The sequence below is a fragment of the Osmerus mordax genome, chromosome 5 (genome assembly GCF_038355195.1).
Source record: "Osmerus mordax isolate fOsmMor3 chromosome 5, fOsmMor3.pri, whole genome shotgun sequence".
Lineage (NCBI taxonomy): Eukaryota > Metazoa > Chordata > Actinopteri > Osmeriformes > Osmeridae > Osmerus > Osmerus mordax.
The window spans coordinates 11,050,060-11,071,413 of NC_090054.1; the positions used below are offsets into that span (position 1 = coordinate 11,050,060).

The window sequence follows — 21,354 nt, forward strand, 5'->3', positions numbered from 1 at the left end:
GAATGCACGCCGTAAAGTTTAATAGGGAAGACCTCCAAACTCACAGGGACGAAATTTGAAAATAATCCAAGAAAAACTCTGCCGATCAAAAAGAGACACAGAATAAAACACTTTGAAATTCTCACTTTTTCCAGACATCCCAACAAAAACAGTAACAGAATATCATAGAGGGCCCACTCGCCTTAACCGTTCCTCAAAGGGTATTGGAGATGCTCACAGGACGTTAATAAGGCCTTGCTCGGCTCTTTTGTGGATCTCACAAAATCAACTCATTCTAATTGAGGCCCGGGCTGAAAGCGAGCTAATGTTCAAAGCAAGTGACCGCGGTTGGAACGAAATTACATTTTTACTTAGGCCTATGTGGGCTACCCAATCAAAGGCAAGGATTTACGTGGCCTCTATAGATGTATAAAGTCATCGACAAGAGCACTTTTGGAAGGAGCTGATGCCACTAAAACCTTCAATAGCTGGGAACGAAGAACAAGTTATTTTGGAGTTGTAGGTCTGTTCTACACGTACTTTAGTGATGTTAAGTCCTGGTTTATTGGGTTAAGTTATGTTGCATGCAACTCCTAAGAGGCTGAGAAGGCCCAGTTCAGGTCATATTCCATAGCCTATATATCCCTAATTTATGCAAAAAGGGCCCTTTTAAAAATATGGTTCTCAAAATCCAGACTTGTTTTTCACCTGATTTAGGCTAGTTAAGACTGAGATAACCCCTTGAACAAGTATCAAGTTATCAAGTTGCAGCAACCTTTTGTAATAGAGTATTTTGTCTAATCCCAAATTGCAGTCGAATTTTCTTAATGCTGAGCTCGTAAAGCCTAGGATTAGGCAGCGAGGAGAGGAGGGGGAAAAGTTTTGTCCCTTTAGCCGGCAGGATTGGAGAGAAGCTCGCGGATGTTGTCGGTGCTTATTAAAACGATGATGCATAAAATACAATATTGTAAGAACCCAGAGCGAGAGGGAACGGTAAGGTTCTCCCTTGGTACATTTTTCGAAGCAGGGTAGGATATTCAGCGGTCGACCACTGCTCAACACCTGCGAGGTGAGGCCATGAGACATCAAAGTCTCTCCAGCCACAATGCTCAGGAGATAATCCATTTGCTCTCAAGGATTCTCTTCTTCACTATGCTAGAGAGCACAAAAACCCACTTTTACGACGCGCGTTTTGAGACTGTCGTTTTTATGCACAATACATTTTCACATCTCTTAAATTCATTCTTTTGTGATTGGTTAAGGACCAAAACACGAACATGGTATTCTAAAAACAGGTAAGCAAGTATTCATTTCTATTATATCATTTTCTCACATTTTGCTTGATGGAAAATTAACATCGAATCTACTCATAATATAGGCATGCATTCCAATAACATGGGTGAAGCCATTCTGTTCATACAAGGATCCTCTGAAAACGATTACAATTATTTTAAATGTAGCAGTGTTAAATTCGATACATTTAGAAAATAGGCCAAACTATATTTAACTAGTTTTTATTATTTATTAAATATAAACTTTATATAAAAAAGGCCTATGAAAAAAGTTGTAATGGTCCCATATCTGTAAGAACATTTTCTTTCGTAGCCTAATAGTAGGCCTTGGCTATATTAATAAATAGTAGTTCAAATTTATTACCCCAAGTCTGTCAAGAAAAGAGCCTAGATGTGATTTAATTTTTGGGGGGCTAAAGCATGTGTCAGCAAATTCATTCTGCATAACAAAATTAGACCGTATCCTGTTTGTGGATATTTTTGTAATGTCAGTAACATAGCATATATCCTCCTATTCTGTAACCCAAACGCGAAAGCTATTATAATTATTACTATCATAGCCCACTTTAAATGAGTAAATCCTAACGATTTGTTAAGGCAGCAGACAAATGTCCTTCACCGGAGTGTAATCGTTTGTGAACGCTTGCTTTTTTCAGCAGATTATAACCACCCATGATAACTGTAGCATAATACAAACTAAAACAAAGCGCCTTAGGGGACATAATATGGATGTACAGTCGGTCCCAAGCAGAGAACCGATCAGCAAATTAATTTGAAAGTATTAGAAAGGCCAGGGAGGACGTCGGCTGTCAAAACCCATTTTCCTTATTCAATCGCAGATGCAAGGTTGTGACCGTGGCTACACTGCACGGTCGCCGCGCCTCCCCAATTCAGACCCTCTCCTCTGCGTCAAACTGGTCGAGGGAAAACATCTGCTACGTACAAAGTGATTTCGTCTAATCTTCCTCAGAGGAACCGCACTAGGCACAGACCTCAAAGAAAACCAAACGCAAATACTAATTTATAAACATGCATAAAGCGCATGGGAATTCCACAGAGCAGCGTTTAATAAGCATTGCAAAAGAGAGTGAATGCATTTATACAGCAACATACTTAAATTCAGACGGACAACAGACTGGAATAAAAAGTTACAAATAAACTTCCAATCGGTCACAGGACCCCCCCCCCCCCCCACACACACACACACACACACAAAAAAAAGAAAAGAAAAAGAAAACTGGTTTCTTAGGTAGGGCCTAAATGATAGCGATTAATAGGCTTGTGAAACGGCCGGTGTACAATCTTGTTTGTGTAAAACAAGAGTGGAAATTAAAACATACATACTGTCTTTTTTTTTTTTTACAATTAAATGCTATGGAAGAGCAGCAAATTGTTTCAGCAAACCATACAAATGCATTGATGTAAAAAAAAAAAAAAAAAAACTTGACTCATTAAGTGCATCAAATGCAACCAAGAAACAAATGCAAACACATCTCTGGAGTATGAAAGCACAAAGGGACTTTATTGAAGACTGTGTTATGATAGTGGAATAAATAAACAGATAAATGTTCACAGGTAAAGATATTTGCACTGAATGTGGAACAGCTGCAGACATGAAGCATATTTTACTTCTTTAGAATACAATAAATATTAACAAAGTCCTTGAATGACTGCACATGAATGTGATGGTATTCACTTAAGTTCTGACAAACAGTAATAAATAATATTTGTTTCAACTGCATGGATCCCGGAAAAGGGGGATTTGTAAGCTATTCCTCAGAGCAGTGATGAAAATATACACAACCCCGCCTCCCGTCCTTATTGCTCCCGCCCCCTATTCGCTGAGCCAGCTCTGAAATGTTTGGTAAACCGCATTCACGCAACAAATAAGTAAAACAAAGTTAAGATTTTTGAACGGCTCTATGTTCCCCTCTTAAGATTTTTTTTTACAAGTTGCCTAAAACATTTACGTGAAGTAATTAAAAGATACATTGTCAAGTAATGAACATAGCTTGAAAAGACTGATAACATATCTTGATAACTGTTTTTCCTCTTTTTGTAGTTGGGTTGAAATGTCACTCCATATCCTCTTCAACATGAAAAAAACAATCCCAGATAAAACAACTTGTGCTGTACCTCAAACCATTTCAAACAAATCTTTCCTTAACATTGAAACACTCAGACACTCAGTCTGTTTCTGTTATAAACATCTCTGGTTAAAATTATGCAACATAAATGTCTTTTTTTTGCCAGAATCAGAACATAGTTACTGGAATCCGCTGACAGGTTTGCACTAGGCTGTATATCACATTATTTATATTACATACAAGTACCTTGCTTGCAAAACAAAACAACTTAAACAGAACATATGCTGCAAGTGGAGCACATTTTCAGGTCAGTATAATGTTGGTGCAAGGCCCACATTTAGCAGTAAATCTCTCACACCCCTAAACCAAAAATAACATCTGGATTTTCAGGGTTCAAAATAAGGTTTCTGAAATAGTTACTGTGGTGATAATCACAATAATGTTAATCATAACTATAATTATGAAAATAATAATACAATTCTAATATCAACCACATTGTTTGTGGTTCACTGCAGGACACACTTCTCCTCTTTCTTGGCCATCTTGCCCTTGTTCTGCTCCAGAGTCCTCTCCAGGTGTTCGTCCTCCTCCTCTGCCCTGGGGACACAGGAAAGGGTCAGGGGTCAGAGGTCATCAGGTCAGGCGGTGGAGCGGGAGGCCTACAGGTCGACACTACTGACTAAGGGGAGCTGCTGAGACATCATCCTGAACTGGCTCCAACCGAACCCTTCACCTGTCCACTCCCATTGGAGGATGACTGGCCGTCCCTCTGGTCGTCAACCTCTCCAACTGCCACACTCAGACAGGTGTGTGGCTACACCCCCCCTCCCTCACAAACATTCCTGTCATGACGATGGCCAACTACTGGTCACCTTCAGCTAGTGGACACGGTGGTACAGCGTTTGGGTGATGCAAGGAATTGGACCGCTCAATGCCTCCTCTACACCCTTCTCTGTACATATATATGTGTGTGTATATCTGTGTATATATATATAGTCCAGAGCAGGTCACTTACTGCTTCTCCTGGGCGTCCAGGTCTCTGACCAGAGCGTCTCGTTTGTTCACTAGTATGACCAGCTCATCCAGCAGCAGCTGCTCCCGACGCTTCTGGGCCTCCGTCTTCTGCCAGTCTGGAGAGGAGAGACAAGCACCACGTCCAGTTAAGACCAGGGACTGATGTCCTCCACCTGCTCTGAGGGGGGACTACGGGCTGGGTCAAGGTTCACTTGTTAATGACGAACTGTAAGTGTGTTCAAAAGGACCACAGGTCCTAGCAGCGCTACAAACGTCCTTCAAAGGTTGGACTAGTCTTCACCAGGATGTCCTAACTGCAGAGACTCATCCCCACGACTATATATAGAGTCCATAGACTACGGCGTCTCCGCAAGGATGGACAGTTTGGCCTTCTTGTAAAGATAATCATAAGGACATCAGGTTCTAATTAATTCACAGAGATGTGCTATCGTGGATAAACAGAGCTTGCATTTGACACCTCAGTTGTCACGAGGGACACTTATGCAACCTGCTGGGACCAAAACAAGGCTTAATCTGATAACGCATGATGACATGAACGTTTGATTTATTTCTGTATATAAACTTATTAAAAACCACATAGTTGAAATGGATAGTTACTTGCATGATAGTTAATTGCAATAAACAAGACTGGTCTTGTTCGTGCATTAGTATTCAATAGGCTGCTATTGAATACTAGGATTACACAGAACAAAATGCGTGCATGACCTCAATGCTTATATGACATTACTGTCAAGACACTCACATACATTGAACGTTTAGGCTATACTGTTGATGCAGACATTGTAAACATTGACTACGTTTTCTTTATCTTTCCAGTTCAACAAAAACAACAATTAAGTAAATAAGCATGCTGCAACCCCCAGTTCTCCCGCCCTAACCAGGAGGAGGTCCCAGAGGGCCCAGATGGGACCCTAGTCCAAATCCTCTCTCCCCGTACCCCAGGGGGAAGGCTGCCCCCGCAGGAGAGCACTCTCCCTGGGGCTCGAATATCCGCCCGACACCCCCTGCCCCAGATACACCCAACACCACCACACACTCCCCATGTACATTGCAGCGTAGATTACCCTGCAGCAGCACAGCAGAGGCAGCAGCTAGCACAGCTACGCTCCAGCTAACTGGGAAGGAAAGTGTCCCCCTAGCCTAGCAACGTCCCCGTCTCTCATCCCCCGGCCCGATTACTCAAATGCAGAGGTTAACTTCAACCCTCTATCAATATTTAACCTCCTATTGATTAGAGAAGAAAAGGAATGTTGTAAAATGTCAGTCCTAAAATAAGTGCGCTTTATTAAAAATAAATATTTCCCCCCTCGTTTGGTCAAATTGTGCTGGTTGGGGTGTGTGTGTGTGTCACGCTGGGCGCTGTGTGTTTGTCCTGAAAGGTCTGCTCTCTCTTCATTGGGCCTGGCCGGCCCTTTGAAGTCGACCACAGAGCGAAATGAACACAGTCCCAATATTTGGCCCTTTCCTCCCTTTCTTTCTCTCCCTTTGCTCTCTCCTTTTCTCTCTCAGGGAACCAAATTACTCTTCTCTTCCGACAGTCGTGTCATTAGTCTTTGTAGGGACTAATACCTAAAATATGCCAAAAATGTCAGATCCTGTATTTGATGTTTTTTGATGAGGGAAAAGGAGAGAGGGGGGGTGTGCTGTGTGAAACCAGAGAAATACTTTTGAAATGTAAGCACAAAAGAAGAGACTATCCAATGCAATTGCGAGAAATTAACAACCAAACTAGTGAAATTAAAAGTTTACAATCCCTGTTCTCCCCTTTACTGTCATACTCCAGTATCTCACAATTCCCTTACCAAAAAGGCTTGCCTAGAAGCTGAGGGTACCACCCACTTTTAACAAGTACAGAATAATCCTCCCCTTCCTCCATGCACTTTCAAGCCAAAAAGCTAAAGTTCTAGTCGACCAGGGGGAGCTTGTGTGTTTGTGTGTGTGAGGGAGGGGGGGGGGGGGCATGCAGCTGTCAATCACATTTCCTGCGGTCCCGCCCCCCTCATTTGGAAGGTAAACAATAAAGAGGGCCGATGAGAGACACGGCCGAGCAAACGAGAGCAGGGGAGGCTGGGTAACCAGACACCTCCAGGAGGGAAAAAAAACACTGCAGCCCTCTCTCTAGCCCTGAGAGTAGAGAAAGAGGACCTGGTGCTATGACTGAGTGCAATCCTTTTTGGATTACCTCTTCTCCCTCCCTTTCTCTCTCTCTCCCTCTCTGGGCCCTGGGACATCACGTGCGTATTCAGATAACCCTACCAGTGCACACCAATGGTAACCATGTGAGTCTGCACAAGGCACACAAGAATGCGCTGGTTCAAATCCCTGTGAACCCCCCCCCCTTCACACTCCACCCACTAGTCCCTCCGATGTCAAATTTATTCTGAGAGGGAGGGGGGACTTCTGCACACTAGTGCCGCCTATAAACACATTCAGACGCACTACTTTGTACATGGCGTACACACAAGACGTCGCGAGAGTGACGTAAAGCGGGGGTGCCCGAGTGAATCCGAGGATTTTGATTTTCCCAGATTCTCTCTCTGCCTCCCCCTCCCTCCCTCTCTGTCTCTGCTTGTTCTGTCGCCCTTGTTCATTTGGAATGTCCCCAAAAGACTGCTTTGGATTAGGGCCAAACGAAGTCAAGAGACAAAGACTCGGCTAAAAGAGGAGGAGGACGATGATGGCGAGGTGCTGGCAGCTTCCTGCTCAGTTCACCTCTTTCAGAACAAACATGGCGGACTGGTGGGTGACTGCGACCTGAAGCTAGGTAACACCAACACTGTGGACTATGGGGAGACCAAGAGACAGCTAGCAGAGATGCAACAAGGCAAGTCTGCGGTTTGGAGGGGGGTGGATCTTACTCCGTCAGAAAAACGGCTAACTTCCGTGTTGTTCACATATGCCGCTAATTCGACAAAAAAACTTTGGTTAACTCTGTGAAGGACTCTAACAGAACGGGCAGCACTTCAACAGCTTCACTACAGCAGGGAAGGATGTGACGGGAACACTGAGAGACCAATCGAAAGCGGTTAAAAGTCGACCCACAGAAAGAAGGAAAAGTGGTCCACAAAAGTTTTTCTCTCGAAAGGGTGCACACTTAGTTTTCTTGTTTGGGAGGAGGCACCCTCGATGACGGGAATTAAAAAAACCTGGGTTCCTTATCTCCAGTTCCAGTCAACTAGCAACCCTGAAAGAGCCTGCCTCGTCATCAAAGGGGGCCCCATGTGATCGTATTCCACACTGCACCTAATCAATCCGGGTCTACAGCGCACGGCCCCCTCGTGTAACAAAGCCCAAATAGATTTACAAATGGAGGCTGGGTGGGGGGGAGGGCTGTGTGAGGAGAAGTGGGGTGGGTAAGCTCCTGCATAGGATTACATATTGATTTTGAACATATAAAAAACCTTATCATATCAGACCGTAACAAGGAAAGCTCGGGGACCTGGCTATGCATAAATCCCTTTTAGGTGGCGAGAGAGCGTCCACTTTCAAAAGGTGCAAGTGTGTTTGTGTGTGAATGGTTAAGCAGATAAAGGGGGCATAGTGGATCAATTTGGTTGCGGGGAGATGAGAGCGTGGCATACAGATGGCATTTTTGGGCCTGGCACCAGACCAAGGAGATACAAGGAGGGTATTATCGCTGGACATGCCTATAAACAACATTAGGTGTGTCCCGTCTCCCTCCCTCCCTCACCCCTGCGGGGGAGATACAGTACTTTCTACTCTGTTTCTACTCTCTACCTCTTTCCCCGCCCCATCCCATGCTCTCTTGTTTTTGCTATCCCTCATTCTCCTCTTTTCCTTCACTCTCTCTGCCTCGCCATGTCCTGACAAGCAGGGCTATCAATGGAGGACAGGACATCATTCTTATATTTTATTTTATTTTTAAATAGTTTTATTCTTAGATTGTTTAGTTCTTAGGAATAGTTAAACTTCTCTAACTTTACTTAATTTAAGATTTGTATATGTTTAGTGTTTGCACCTCCTTGCCACAGTAAATTCCGTGTTTGTATAACATACATGGCGAATAAACCGAATTCTGATTCAGATTCAGCCTATGGACTCAACGGGGCCCTGGAGTGAGGGTGTGGCCTGGGAAGACATTTGCATGCTGGAAATGGGCAAAGTCTCTCAAACCAGTTTGGACAGTCCATGTGACAACTAAGATGTCCACATCTTTAGAAAACACCTGGAAGTACTGCTAGATTCAGTCTTTAAAAATTGCATTAGGGGTTTGGGAGAGGGTGCGAGGGTTATGGAGCGAGAGAGAGAGAGAGTGGTTAAAGAGACAGAGAGGGTGAGAGGGTTATGGAGCGAGAGAGAGAGAGAGAGAGAGTGGTTAAAGAGACGGAGAGGGTGAGAGGGTTATGGAGCGAGAGAGAGTGGTTAAAGAGACGGAGAGAGGGTTATGGAGCGAGAGAGAGAGAGAGAGAGAGAGAGAGTGGTTAAAGAGACGGAGAGGGTGAGAGGGTTATGGAGCGAGAGAGAGAGAGAGTGGTTAAAGAGACGGAGAGGGTGAGAGGGTAAAGGAGAGACAGGATGCGAGGGTAAAGGAGAGAGAGCGGATGGAAAAGATGGCGAGTGTACTGGAGAAGGGTTAGTGTGTGTTTATCTCTGCCAGGTGTGTATATCTCAGTGGTGTGTGTATATCTGTGTCTCTCACTGGTCTGCCTCCTCCAGTGCTGCTCTCTCTCTGTCATCGACTGGCCAACCAAATCAGCAATTACCTGCACGCCCAGTCATCGCTCAATGGACCTGCCCAAGCACCAAATAAGAGCAGTAGAGGGATACACACACACGCACGTGCACGTGGCGCACACACACACACAGATTTCCTCACTCCTGACACGCAACCAATCGTTTTCCTTGCAGGTTGTTTACACACACACACTTACACACACACACCGCTTGCCTCACCAGCCGCTCAGAACTATATCAGCCTCGCCACAGAAAGGTTGAGCATGTGAATGTTAAGTGCTTCCCTTAAGGGGGGGAAATAGGGCCAACTGATAAGTTAGTCACTGGGAAATTCAACAAGTCCGCATGAAGCCAGCGAAGACCATAGCTGTGTGTCCTCCTCTTCTCCACTATCTCCTCTCTACGACTGAGACACACACTCGGAAGCAGTCGCATTCATTTACCTGTGCATGGACACAGGCGTGCACACACACTCTGTCCCAAAACTGATGTAAAGAAATACAATAATTTACTGAAATGTTAATGATTGGGCATAGTTGAATACACAGTCCTATTTCATATCCCAGTCAAGGTCTTCAATAAACTAACAACCTGGCCAAGGCGACTGTGGAGGCAGACCAGAGCAATCAAGCCGAGAGAGCAGGATCGGCATGTGTGGCTTCCCGCTCCACAGCTCCAGTTCGGCTATGCATGTCTGTCTCTTCCACAGCCCACCTCCCAGCTAATTACAATTGATTTATTATGGATCAGGGAGCTTATCAGTTGCTATAAGAAATTACCATGGCGGCGTGAGAGGGTAAGGGGGGGGGGTCAACATCGAATGGCAAAATCAATTTGCATTGATTGCGCAAGGTTCATTTTGCCAAAGAGGACACAGTCGAAAGGATTTAACTTCTCGGGGCCCCGGCAACTTTGATATGACACAATGGATGCTCTCCGAAGCCCTGGTATAAATAACAAGCTTTCTTAGTAATATGTACCTCCAGTTTACCTGCATGTCTGTGTGGCTAGATTTCAAATCAGGCATCTGCTATTCAGGCGTGGCGTACAGAGACAGATAGCATTGATCAAGTAGCACCGACCTGAGATTGGTGGTCGTAATCCGCACAGGGGGCGCACACACACACACACACACACACGCGTGCACTAACACACCAGTCAAGAATTAACACGCTGTCCTGTTTTCAGGACAGGTAAGACGGATAAATATTTCCATTACAATGAAACTGATCACTACGGGTGATAAGTGCTTATTCAGTTTTATGAATGATGTAGATATTCTCCGCTTATCCAATCCAACCACCTGCAGCCTGTCTCTCCCCCCCCCCCCACACACCTCCCTCCCATCCCCACCCCTCTTACCCTCTATGGCCAGCATGGCCCGCAACTCGCGGTTCAGCAGCTCGAAGCGCCTCTCCAGATCGTGCTCCTTCTCCCTGTGGCAAGTTGGGGAAAACAAAGTTCATCAATATGTTAATGAGTAAATCATTAAACACTTAAAGAAACCTGTAATAAACATTGATCACGCCAGTCGCCGGAACCTGCTCCCGCGCCACATTAATCTACTGCACATAACTGATACAGAAAACATCTACCCCGTCCGGGCCAAGCCGTGAGCGTGTGTGTGTGTGGGTGTTTAGGTCAAAAGGTAACTAGAGAGAAGGACTGAGACGGTTGGAGATGGAGTGGGAGAATAGGGCAGGTGAAAAGGGGAAGTGTGTGTGTGTGTGTGTGTGTATGTGTGTGTTGGGGGAGGCGTTGGCACACAAATTCAATTCCCTACATCTTTCAGGCATATTAGAAAACGAGCTAATTCTCTGCGTAATAGAATTTGTCCTTCAGAGGCGCCTTTCTCTCCCTGCCACAAAGAGAGGAATGAAAGGAGCTAATAATCAGACCCTCTGTCAATTGGCCACTTTAAAATCCCGCCCCCCCCCATCCTTTTTCCCACGATATAATGTGATTATGAATACTTCAATCTTTCATTTGCCCGGCTCTTTGAAAACCTCTGGTTTGAAAACCTGCTTTTTAAAAAGGTGTGCGTGTCTCGCCGCCTGTCATAACTGACCACACAAAGGGCCGAGAGCGAGGGGGAATTCTGATCTGCCGGGGTCTCATTGATTCCTTATAGAGTCAACATGGACATCGATGTGTGGATAAACAGGACGCGGAGAGTCGGATGGTCTAATAGGATCAAAGGTTGAAGCTGCTGTGTGATGTCAGGGTTTGTCTCACAGGACACGTGTGGAGGAGGAGGAGGAGGAGTCAGGTGGCTGAGCGGTTAGGGAAGCGGGCTAGTAATCAGAAGGTTGCCAGTTCAATTCCCGGCCGTGCCAAATGACGTTGTGTCCTTAGGCAAGGCACTTCACCCTACTTGCCTTGGGGGGGAATGTCCCTGTACTTACTGTAAGTCGCTCTGGATAAGAGCGTCTGCTAAATGACTAAATGTAAATGGATGGGAATGTGAAACGCTGTGTGTGTATTGGGCGGTTGGAACAGAGACGTTTTAAACGTCAGGACAACTGAGCGCAGTTGAGACAAGCTAGGCTAGCACATCAATAAACGGCAGGAACGACCGTACGCAGGCAGACATACGCACAGCAAGATGAACAGACAGGCAGACTTGCAGACTGCAAGACAGGCAGACAGGCAGGCAGGCAGACAGACAGAAAGGCAGACTTACAGCAGAGACAGTTGGTTCTGTCGTCTGATGAGAGCATTCTTCTTGTTGACCAGCATGAACCACTCCTGCATCATGGCCTCCTCCTCCTCCTTGTTGTTCCCTGGAACGAGCACACACACACAGCCCTATAACTGCTTGTTCACACACACACTCACCGCCACCAAGCTGGAAATAATGTTGAAATAAAAATCCGAAAAAGACAATGAAAAGCATCACAAACATCACTCAGGTATCCCATATTGAGCACCACAAACACATGGATTAATGTAAATAAACCTTACATTCTCAGGGAGGTGCTATTTGTGCCATTACTCCGGGCCGGCTGGCTGTGTGTGTGTGTGTGTAAATGCACGCGTCTTCACTGGGTAAACACTTGCGTCGCCCCAAGCCTTCACGACGTCAATATGACTTCAACCGGTGGCGGGATTAACTCTGCGACGACCAGTCAAGCTCTTTTATAGACTGGAGCCCTGCGCTGTGGGCAGTACACATCCCTCTCATCACTCAGCGGGCCAGCAAACACACAGCACCTCTACATACTAACGTAGCGCCTCTACCTGCTAACATAGCACATCGAGAGGCTGGCGAGCGCCTCTTGTGAACCTCAGTCCCCAGCCTCAGGTCAAACCTCCGGTTCACACGGCTGAATCGTGATTCATGTTGAGGCTCAGTAATAAGCCTCTTTGGCTTGTTAATGTGTTCTGAACGCAATATAATGATATGTGTGAAAGGTATGTTGAGCCAGAGGGAAAACAACTCTCAAGTCGCTGTCAGATATGTGTGTGTGTGTGTGTGGTTTGAGTCAGTGAAGTGTGTGTCGAGATGTGCGGATGTAGTCGGTGTTGGGTATTAGCAGCATTACACTGACACTCATTATGTCTTCTGAAGGGGAAGGAGGGGAGAGATGAGAGATCTCTTTAGGGCTTATGTTTTCACCTCTCTCAGTCATTCACGCTCTCTGTCTCTCTACCAACTCAGCAGGTTCCCTCATAGCTGACATGATCTGACAAGCCTAGACAATAGAATTTGCATGAGGACACAACGCTCATATTTGTAATTGGGTAGGCAGAGGGAGAGAGCAAGAGAGACTAAGGAAGAGATTAAGAAAGGGGCACGCACTTTTTTTACGAGTGCTGCTGTGATCACAAAGTTCGGTGCAAGACTATCTTTTTCAGTTTCTCAGAACCAAGAGAGACGAGAGTCATCTGGGCAGTGTGTGTGTGTGTGCGCGCGCGTGTTGTTTCTCACACACAACGCAGTGTCACTCAAGCCGGAAAAGAGGGATTGTTCTGCACCGAGGATGACAATAGGCTGCTGTGCGAACATTTCGGATGCTCTGAGCTATACCAGATGTATGGAATTTCATTTAGGTACGTGTGCGCGAGTCAAAAGGGATGTCAGGATTTAAAGAATCGCCGGTGCCTGGATTACTGTAGTCAACTTTGAAATGGACGACATTTGGGCGGGGGGGGGGGGTGTAAACCCCCACTCTGACAGGTCATTGTGCCGCCACACTGTCATATAAAACAAGCAAATAATAATGGCTGATATTAAGCTCCTGTGACATTGTGGCGAGGCGGGAGGAAGACGAGGGGGGGATTAGGGAAGCTATCCCCCCGCCGCCAGCCGCCCTCATCCTTGAATGGAGGGGAGAGTGGGGGCGGGGGGGGGGGGCCTCTGGGTGAGAGGGGACGGGGGAAGAGAAGGAGACGGAGGAGGGAGAGGGGGAATGGAGGATAGAACAATTAGGAGACCTTAGGGAGAGAGAAGTTTGGGTGAGGAAAAAAAGGGGTGATTTGGGATGGTGGGGGGGGAAAACAGCGAAGGGGAGAAAGGCAGGTGTGGAGTAAGATAGGGAGGAGCAAGTGGAAGGAGCTGGAATGGTCTAGAGGGGCAGAGGAAGGTGGATGGAGGGAGGGGGGGGGGTTAGGGCAGAGAACAGCTGCTTGTTTACCTCTTTGTCAAGCTCAACTCTGACCTCAGGACACCTCAGGTGTCTGCTTTGTCCTCTACCAGCCACACACACATGGTAACAAAGGTGTCCCTTCAAACATCCTGAATTGTCTAGTTGTTCTGTAAGCACATTGGGACGTTGCTCCCACATAATATACGGTGTGGGACACGATGCGTTATGGCTCAGCCCCTCTCTTATACCTCCAGACCAGGGGCTTTTCTTACACTGTCCAAGAAAAAAAAGGGATGAAAAGGCTTTATGAAACGACTCCCCACTAGCTTCCCGTACCAAAATGGTCGTGCACACATACGTCAAGATACAATCAAAGGCCGGACACACGTTCACACAGAAACAAACAAGATACTCGCGATACATCCTAGCACTTGATCAGATTTCCGTTCGTCCTCACACACACACACACACACAACAAAGAACAAGGTGCATCACGAGGCTCGTGGCCAAGTGGAGAATGTGTGTGTGGGTGAGCAAGCTAGCTTCTATAGCCAAATAAGATTAAGATAGCCATCTTGGCCCGTGTTCCATTCAGACCAGATAGGAATAATGAAAACCCCCTGTGGTGCTAAACCTGCAGCTTGTCCTGGTGGCCCACACTGATTATCACCTGACAGCTACACCCAGTGACACACACACACACACACACACACACACACACTGACTTGAACCATGCAAATAAAATAAAAAATTTGGACTGGTGCAGACTTCAGCCTTTATGTAAATCTGTGAATTGTTAAGTGAACTGTTTACATTGTTGGAAGCCAAACCTAGTTCCTCTTTTTTCAATCAAACGTCTGCATGTTATGATTTCATCCAACCTCACCAGTAATAATTGGCTTGACTGGTCAGGCAAAAACCATTGTTTCTGTCAATAAAGGAAGACTGGACAAAGGGAAGTGAAGGGGAATAAAAGAGAACGAGAGAAAAGAAATATAATATAGCCTGTGATCACAGCACGCTCTTCTCATTTCTTATCCGTCCATTTTTCTGTTTAATCCAATAAGAAATAATCCAATTTGTCTATCAGACTTTTTTAAAGGGAACAGGGTGTGTGTGTGTGTGTGTGGGAGGGGGGTGCAGCACACAGAAACTTCTGCTCTTCGTCTGAGTCCCATTCTGAACGCTCCACAGTGTTTGATTGTGGTACGAGCCTCGTGTTCTGCTCTACGCTCTCCCTTCTGCTGCTACTGTGGGTGTCCAGCAGGGACCACAAGGAGGGAGACAAACACAAAAGCAATAAAGAACGGAGGGGGGGGGGGGAAAAAGCACAAGATGAACATTGTTTCCCGTGATTAAGTAAGAGCTCATTAAGAAGCCGTCGCCGTGGCGATCTGAATATGCATGAAGGGGGTGGGTTGGGGGGGGCTGAAGTAATCTGATGGGTTTGCAGTGGTGACCGGAGGGGGTGCGGGGATTGTGGGTAAGTAAGTAGCCTACTAAAGGCTTGATTTAATTACTGTGAGTGGCCGAGCAAGCTAAAGGAGCTAGTGCCTTGTTAGCGGACAACAGAGAGTGTGTGTGTGTGTGTGTGTGAGAGAGAGAATTAGAGAGTGTGTGTGTGAGAGCAAGAGTGTGTGTGTTTGTGTGTGAGAAAGAAAGAAAAAAGAACCCACTAGCAGGCTAGCTAGTTTAGCTTTGGTCTAGCCTTCTAGCGCTAATCTTCTGGATAAGGCAAAGCAGGCCTTTGTACCAGAGAAGAGGACTGTCACTGGTGGCATAACAGGTCAAACACATTCTCTCTTGTTCAAGCCAAACTGGTTAAATGCTAACTCAATTTCAGCCTCTCTTCAGCACTCTCTCTCTTTTATATTCCCAAGGGCTGGCTTTAAAGGACAGCTACACAGTTATCCAAATTAACCAAGCCCTCCAATCTCGATCAAACTATTGAAATGACAATTCGAATGTAAACCAAAAATCACCAATAGGATATTGCAACTCATATCCCAGTCACACACTTTCCATCTCCATTTTCCATCCCCCCCACTCGTCCTCTCCACATCGCTCCCGGAGCAGGTCGGAGGGTTTTAGGGAGGGTGTAAGGCCTTTTCTCTTTCTTCAATGCTACAATGGTCTGGCGAATGGAGCAAATTCCTGCTTTATTGAACCTGGATATAATGTCTGTGAATGGAACACATTAAGCAATTCATTCTTGCCTCCCCCGGTAAAGGAAGAGAAGAAAAGTGTGTGGGGGGGGGGGGGGGGGGGGGGAGGGGGGGAGAGAGAGACGAAAAAAAAAGCCTCCCCTCGTACAGGTTTCAATGGCCGCCTTTTCCACTGGTGTCAATTGTCAACGAATGCTTGCTTTACGGCTTACAATGACGGCAGAGGGGAGGGAGGGGGTGGGGGTGGGAGAGAGGAGGCGGAGGGAGGGAATTCATAATCATAAGTGGTGTTAAACGGCAGGGAGACAAACTCGGAGGGCGAGGAGAGGGGTCGGCAAAGTCGCTTTTAATGAGATGGGTACTTTGAGTCTGTACATACACCGTTATCACCCCAGCGCCTTTCATGTAATTGTCTGAATGTGTGTTCCCTGTGTGTGTGTGTGTGTGTCAGTGAGAAAGCTCGACACAGATGATGGGTTTGCCCCCCAAATATTTCTTCCCCTCGCTCTCTATCACTTCTCCCTCTCGGTACACACACACACCCCTGGACAAACACTGCCAACCCAGAAGCTAGCAGCCTGACAACCTCCAAACACCTCTCACTTCACCACAAAGTTCTGTGTGTGTGTGTTTGTGTGTGTGTGTGTAAGGAGTAAGGTTGGGAGATTCTTGTGCAAACAACCCTCAGTAATAGATTTCCGCTTAAGCTGAAATGTGTATTTCGGTAGTTCACCTTGCTGAACAGAGACTCTCATCAGAGCCTCTAATCCAGCTACTCCCTCCTTTTGTTTTTCTACCCTTCCATTTCCATACGGTTTATTTGGGAAACCATTCGCATGTAGAAAAAGTGGGTCAGACGACACCAGAAGTCATACCGCCAGTAAATTCATTTTGTCTTGCAGCATCAGACGAGCCGTGACAATCACACAAATACACTCCTCCACTCCCCTTCCTCTCTCCCTCGCTCCCCCACTCCATCAAATTGTGTTTTTCCTCCAAATCAATAAACATTATCAGAGAGTGGCAGACTATGGGCTGGTGGCAGCAGTCCCTCTCTCTCTTCAGGTTCACACTGTCCTGTCTATCTCAGCCCGGGTTAGAAGGCCAGACGTGTGTACATAAGACGCGCGTGCACACACACACAAACACACGTTAGCGACATGAGCTTGCCTCGCTAGCACACACATACAAACAGGGAGAGAAACGAACAAGATACAGGGACACATTGATACCACGGCACCATTGGGCCGTATGCGCGCACACACATATTAAAGCACATCATAGCACAGTATCTGTATAAACCTAACCACAATATGAGACATGAACAGGTGAAAAAAGCAGTACTGAACCTTTATTTCTACTCCAAGTAATCATCATAAAAATATTGCCACAGTCACTGAATTGAACAAAATCCAGCGACATTCTAAATCTACAACCATAAAAAATGTATTTACAGTATACTAATTTAAGTGTCTGAGAAACCTGGAAACCATTTGGAACAATGGTGTTAAAAAAATACAAAAATAATCTTTTGAAGGTAGAGAATAAACCTTTCTTATTAAAGTCACCATCGACATTGCTAAAGGTATTGCTTTACTTTCTTCCCCGGCACTTTAGGCTAGCTCAGGCTGTGTTGTACGTGGTGTGTGTCTGAATCAAGAGCATTTCGACAAGACCATAACACTTCAGGTAATTAATATAGCAAGAAGGGGCAGATGAGGGGATAGGGGGAGACAGTGTGTGTGTGTTTGCCAGTAGCAATTGAGTAGCTGACAGTAGCTCACCTGGTGTTACCCCCCTATAAGGTATATCATTAAGCCCGCTTTTTACTATACAAGCTCCCGAACAATGGCCTCGCCTGGTATTTCTCTACCTCCACTCGACTGGGACTCTCCAAGGCACTGTGTGTAAGAGCTGAGAGGAGGAGAAGAGAGGAGAGGAGAGGGGAAGCTATCTGGGGCCTAATAATCTCATGACAAAAGCCAAAAGACATCATCCTATTAACGGAGGAGTGATCTCCACGCTCCCTAATGCGAGGTACTTCTACCACAGGGGGGCTTTTTTGATTATTAGAGGGGAAGAGTGGGTGCAATTATGGAGGGGTGTGTGTGTGTGGAGGGTCCAGGGGCAGGACGGAGAGAAAGAGAAGGAGACAGAGTGAGATAGATAGATAGAGACCACATGCTAAGTGCAGGCTGCATACCGCTCCCTTTCATTCGGGGGTCTTTCTCTGTAGAACGAGACCCCCTTGTTGCTTGAGGGACCTTTACAGGGAGCGAGTGTGTATGCGTGTCTGGGTGCGTGTGTGTAAAGAAGAAGGGGCAGTTATATAAGAGGTGTCAGCATCATGCACATGTACCAAGCACATGCATCAAGGAGAGAGAGACAAGTAGAAAGAGAGAAACAGAAGAGAGAAAGAGATGGCGGGAGAAGGGACAGGACAGAAAGAGAGAGACAGAAAGAGACAGACAGACAAAGACAGACACAGACAAACAGAAAGACAGACAGACACAGAGACAGACAGAAAGAGAGAAAGACAGAGACAAACAGAAAGAGAGACAGACAGAGACAAAGAGACAGACAGAGACAGACAAACAGACAGACAGAGACAGAGAGACAAACAGACAGACAGCGTAGGTGCCCGCGTGGCTCCCACTCTCTGAGCCTCAGGTTTCACTCGTGGGACGAAAAAAAACCTGCCGTGTCAAAGAGGAGTGACGTCGCGAAGTGTCGCGCCAACGTCAAATACGAGACACGCTCATCGCTCCGATGAGCTCAACGTAGTCAACGATATCCTGCTGAATATGACACACTAAATACACACCTTGAGGACCTGGGCCTAGCCCACGGTGTCACTTTCACTCCCTCTCTCTGTTGTAGCCTCATCCTCTCCCCACCTCTCTCTCTCTTTCTCTATTGAATTCCCCCTTCTCCCAAGCTGGAAGCAAAATGGGCTGTGGAGAGGTTGGGTAAAGGTCTAGTGGTGTGTATGTGTGCCTGTGTGTGCGTGAGTTAGTGTGTGTGTGTGTGTGGGGGGGGTTTATCAGTGTGATCCCGGCGATTGGCCCCTGCTATCTGGGGATGATGACCCCGCAGAATGTCAACAGCTCAGCTCATCCCTGGAGCTGGAGGGAGCAACTATGGCCGGTTATAATCTGCTGGCCCTTGCGACACCCTCCAATCAAGGGCAGGGATTCCACACACACTGTCAGTTGTGTTCCACAGGCCCTGATGTGGCTCACATACAAACCTGCCTGCTGCCTGGTTAGTTCCTGCTTTAAATATGTGATGAACATTTAACAACACAATCAATTCATTCTTCCGATACAAGCCTCCCTTTCTCTTCCTCTCCATCCGTCTATCGTTCCACTCGAGTCATTTTGGTGACCCTGGTTTGTAGGTTATCAACCTTCAAAGGGAGACCTTTATCAAACCACCAAATCACTGCAAGGCCTCTTTTCTTTAATCATCTATGGAATATTGAAACATGTAAATGCAGTCCATCCTATTGTGCCCACCGACATACGAATGCACGCTCTCACACGCGCTGGAGGACTGTTGCTTATGGCTGTGTGATATGGACCAGATGTTACAGAAACGATCAACAATTGAGGGGACAATGGATGGGGGTGTGGAGATCGTCGGGTGGGGGGTGGGGAGGTCGGAATAAATTAATGGCCGATTCTTAGGGCCTGCTTTGATGGAATTAAGAGCACTCCTTTTCTCAATGTGCCATGTGAACGGCTGTGGCGTTAAACACTCTCCTCCCTCTCTTTCTCCCCCTCTCCCCCCTACTCTCTTTTTCCTCCCTCTCCTGCAGTTGCCCCTCTCTCCCTTCTTCTCTTTGACAAGGAGGGCCACCCAGCAGAAAGCAACTGATGCAAAACGCCAGAGTAATCCCCTCTCCCCCCCCCCCTCTCAATCTCTCCCTCTCCCTCTCACTCACCCCCCCCCCCCTCCCCCTTTCTCTCGCCATGCTTTAGTCTTTAACACAGCAGCCATTATCTCTGGGATTTAGCCAAGCCTTCATGTATTTGTTAGGGCCTTGGGTTAGTTGGTTCTTCACTGCTTCTTCGTTTGCCTGAGTCACAGGAGCCCACCTAGGCCCCCTTGCTGGGCTCCTATTCCAATGTAAATAGATTTGTATAGAGGGGGGCTACAATGCCATCTAGCTGGGGTCTGGCGAGCACCAGCCTTAAGGGATATGGTGCTCAAACACAAGCTCCAGAGGACAGAAAAAATGTGTGTGTGTGAGAGAGAGGGGGTGGTTTTGGTGAGTAAAGCCAGGTAGGAGGTTTCTCCCTGAGTGTATGTTCACACACACACACACACACAGTTGTTCAACATCCGGGTTCTTGAGGAGGAGTGGAGGGAGGGGTGGAGGGAGGAGTGGAGTGACTTTTGATTGTGAACAGAAAGACAAAGCCAGGCTCCCTGCAGAGAGCACCTCACCAGACAGCTTGCATGCAACATCTGGCCACTCAACAGTTGTGTCAGCTCTCAAGTGATCTGTCGGGGGCTAGCATTTGGGTGAAGGAACATACAAGACGAGAGACAGGCCCGCTAAGGGATTATACAACAACAACAACAAAGGGTGAGGGTAGGAGAGAGGGGAAGGAGAGGAAGCTTATAGAAATACACGTAGGGAAAATAACACCCTTATATAGAAAGAGTGACAGAGAGAGGAAGAGAGAGAAACAGACAAGCGTGATAACCCCCAGAGGAGCTGCCCCCTGGTCTGCTGACAGACAGCCCGGGCCTGCTTTGCATAATTGGGCCCGCCCCCTCCATTAGCGAAGGGGAGGCATGCTCACCCCCCCCCCCCCCCCCCCCCTCACCCCCCCCCGGGGACATGGGGATGTTAGAACAAATTTGAGAGGTGTCATATTGCACGCCTTTCCACGGGAGGCCGGAGCGGTTAATGTTGAATTTGCTTAATGAATTAATCGGCGACTCAAGTAATGGCTGTGCGTGTGCTAACACCGTTAGTCATCCTCCCTTACAGCTTGATTGTGGATTCTGGGGTTTCCTTCCACTCCCCCCCCCCCCCCTCTCTCTATCCATCTCCTTTATTCAAGGTTTGCTTAAGGACAGCCAAAAATATCCTCCCCTTGTTATAATCAGCCTCAATACTACTGTATCGCTCAAGAACTGAAATAGCGTATTATCCCTAACCCCCCCCCCCCCCCTCTCCCCCACATACTCAGGCATGGAGAGTCAATATACACATGTTAACTGTCCCCCTAAACTGCTATTCTAATGGGAATGTATTGGGAAAGACAGCTGTTGGAATCTGTAGCCCGGAGTGGTCATTACAATGGGAAATGGAATGGAAGGGGGGAATGACAAGAGTGGCATAGTGGGCAGGCGTGTTAGCAACTGAATGGTGTCATTACCGACCCAGCCCCGGTCATTAACCTGCATTGTCGAGTGTCTCTGCGTCAGTTACCATGAGAAAGGCCCTATTAATTGACTGGCATAGCTGAAATTCAATTATGTCGTTGGGCTGCAA

The 21,354-nt window shown here is 46.7% G+C and overlaps 1 protein-coding gene across 1 annotated transcript in view; it reads right to left on the reverse strand.

Annotated features, from left to right (window-relative positions):
• Positions 1 to 2,774: 2,774 nt before the first annotated feature.
• The window catches only part of LOC136943274 (EH domain-binding protein 1-like), a 34,402-nt gene continuing 15,822 nt past the window's right edge, over positions 2,775 to 21,354 (reverse strand). The window contains exons 6-9 of the mRNA XM_067236539.1: positions 11,772 to 11,871; positions 10,451 to 10,524; positions 4,374 to 4,488; positions 2,775 to 3,955 (exon numbers count right to left, since the gene is read on the reverse strand). Of these exons, the coding sequence (XP_067092640.1) occupies positions 3,865 to 3,955; positions 4,374 to 4,488; positions 10,451 to 10,524; positions 11,772 to 11,871 (380 nt within the window). The 3' untranslated portion in view covers positions 2,775 to 3,864. The remainder of the gene's footprint in view (positions 3,956 to 4,373; positions 4,489 to 10,450; positions 10,525 to 11,771; positions 11,872 to 21,354) is intronic.